Source organism: Octodon degus, unplaced genomic scaffold, assembly GCF_000260255.1.
Source record: "Octodon degus isolate 3935 unplaced genomic scaffold, OctDeg1.0 scaffold00031, whole genome shotgun sequence".
NCBI classification, from domain to species: Eukaryota; Metazoa; Chordata; class Mammalia; order Rodentia; family Octodontidae; genus Octodon; species Octodon degus.
Genome location: NW_004524607.1, coordinates 9,540,264 through 9,542,384, shown reverse-complemented (window position 1 = coordinate 9,542,384; position 2,121 = coordinate 9,540,264). Strand labels below are relative to the sequence as shown.

The 2,121-nt window shown below is 40.7% G+C and overlaps 1 protein-coding gene across 2 annotated transcripts in view; it reads left to right on the top strand.

Annotated features, from left to right (window-relative positions):
- The window catches only part of Anln (anillin actin binding protein), a 90,982-nt gene that overhangs the window by 56,449 nt on the left and 32,412 nt on the right, over window positions 1-2,121 (top strand). For both annotated transcript variants that reach the window (XM_023713479.1, XM_023713478.1), the window contains one exon: window positions 1,558-1,665. In XM_023713479.1, the coding sequence (XP_023569247.1) occupies window positions 1,558-1,665 (108 nt within the window). The remainder of the gene's footprint in view (window positions 1-1,557; window positions 1,666-2,121) is intronic.

Genomic DNA, 2,121 nt, shown 5'->3' with positions numbered 1-2,121 from the left:
AGCATGGTTAACATTTTTGTCCTTGCTTTGTTCTCTAACATAAAATTTCATAAAGAAAAATTATTTTAATTAAAAGTAGGCATTTTATATACATGAGGGCTCTGTTGTGATTACAACTACAGCTTCTACTTCTGCTTACATAGACTTATTTGCTTGGAAGGAAGCACAGATGCGATGAGTCTCAGTGTCTGCAGAGCCCTGTTGTGTGGCCGCAGCGCCCTCTGCTCCCTGCAGAGTATCCCTTGTAGTTTGGAGGTGAGGTTGGCCTGTGCCTTACTGTAGGGTGACGCTGTTCCCACAATGCAGGCCTGGCAGCAGACCTGCCTGCTGAGGGTTAGCTCAGTGATCCAGAGGGCCGCTTGTCATGAGTCCACTCTTTTCTAACTCTCTCAGCAAACTGTTCTCCAGGACAAAAATTTTTTTTAAATTAATTTTATTGAGAAACAAATAGCAATAAGACAGTTTCAAAACTGATTAGTAGGACAGTTTCAATAATTAGTACATTGCAAGGGCTGGGGAGATGGCTCAGTAGAATAAGTGCTTCCCTGGCAAGTGCAAGGGCCTGAGTTCAATCCCCAGTTTTGCAAAAAAAAACAAAATAAAATTAATACATTGCATATTGTCTTCATAGTGGTTATTCATGGTACAAGATGCAGGCAGGATATCCTGTCAGATCAGAACACTATTAGTGCAAATCTTCTCATTGAATTAAGAGAAAGTTGTTATATATCTGTCCTAACTATTTTGTATATACAGATACAAAGTGGTCCTTCATTTGTATCCCTTTTTTAATTTAGTTTTGTCAGAGATGGATAGTCCATTGCCATTTAAATATTCAGCAGAAAAGTATAAAAATGAGGTATAAAAAGTAAAGCCATATTGATATGCTGAGCTGTAAAAGGCTCAAGTCAACAACTTCTGACATTGCCAATCCTGCAGATAACCCACTACTGTTATGTACTATTGGGCTATATTGGATTATTTTGCTGAATTCACGCATCTACAATATCCCGGACAAAATTTTAATGCCAGTCTTACATAGGAAGATAGCTATGGCTTAATATTCTGTCATTAGTGCTTTAACATGTAAGGTATTGCTAGGCGTGGTAGCACATGCTTGTGATCCCAGCCCTTGGGAGGCTGAGGCAGGAGGGTCACTGATGCCAGCCTAGGCTACATAGTGAGATCAAGTCCAGCCGGAACTACCTAGGGAGACCCTAGCTCAAACCCTGCACCCCAAACATATCACACTCATATCCTCCCCCTCCAGCACATGGGGTTCTAACCCCCTTTCTGGAACATGCGATAGGAATGCATTGCTTTTGAGAAGCCTGAAATTACTGGGGGGTAATATCTGGATGTTCTTAAGTGTGGGTAGAGATACAGTTAACTTCTGCTGTGAATGTTTGCTGATTGTGAAAAACATAATAAAATTCATTTAAATAGGTTTTGACGTGGATTATGACAATATATGGAAGCCTCCCATGTAGAACGCCATTCACTATAAGGAAATTTTCTTTGAGTTTCTAACATCAGTTTTTCACTTGACTTTTCCAGACTATATTTGAAGATGTAAGCGGCTTTGGTGCCTGGCATAGAAGATGGTGTGTTCTTTCTGGAAACTGTATCTCTTATTGGACCTATCCAGATGACGAGCGGCGGAAGGTAACTGAAATGGTGCTACTGGCGGGGAAGGCCCTGGTGACATTGGTGTGGTGTCCACGTGGGTGGCCCTCTGCTCCCAGCCCAAATTCCCCATTAATCATTCTTCTCAGCCATTAAATGTCCTGGCTGCCGGCGTGTGTGTGTGTGTGTGTGTGTGTGTGTGTGTGTGTGTTTGAAAAACAGACAGAATGAGAGTGTTCTGTCCATTCCTTGGGAGCTGGCCATCCTTAAAATACTGAAAGCTGTTTATTTTCTTTTCCTTTAAAATGTTTCATAGTAATTTTAAGTTGGAAATTTGGAAATACATTAATTGATTTACTTATATCCGTGATCCAATAGTAATGAAGAACCTTCCATAGTTGGTTTGGATTTTGTTTCTAAAACTTAACAGTAGTTGAGGAAATGGCTTAGTAGAATAAGCACTTGCCTAGCAAGTGCAAGAGCCTGAGTTCAATC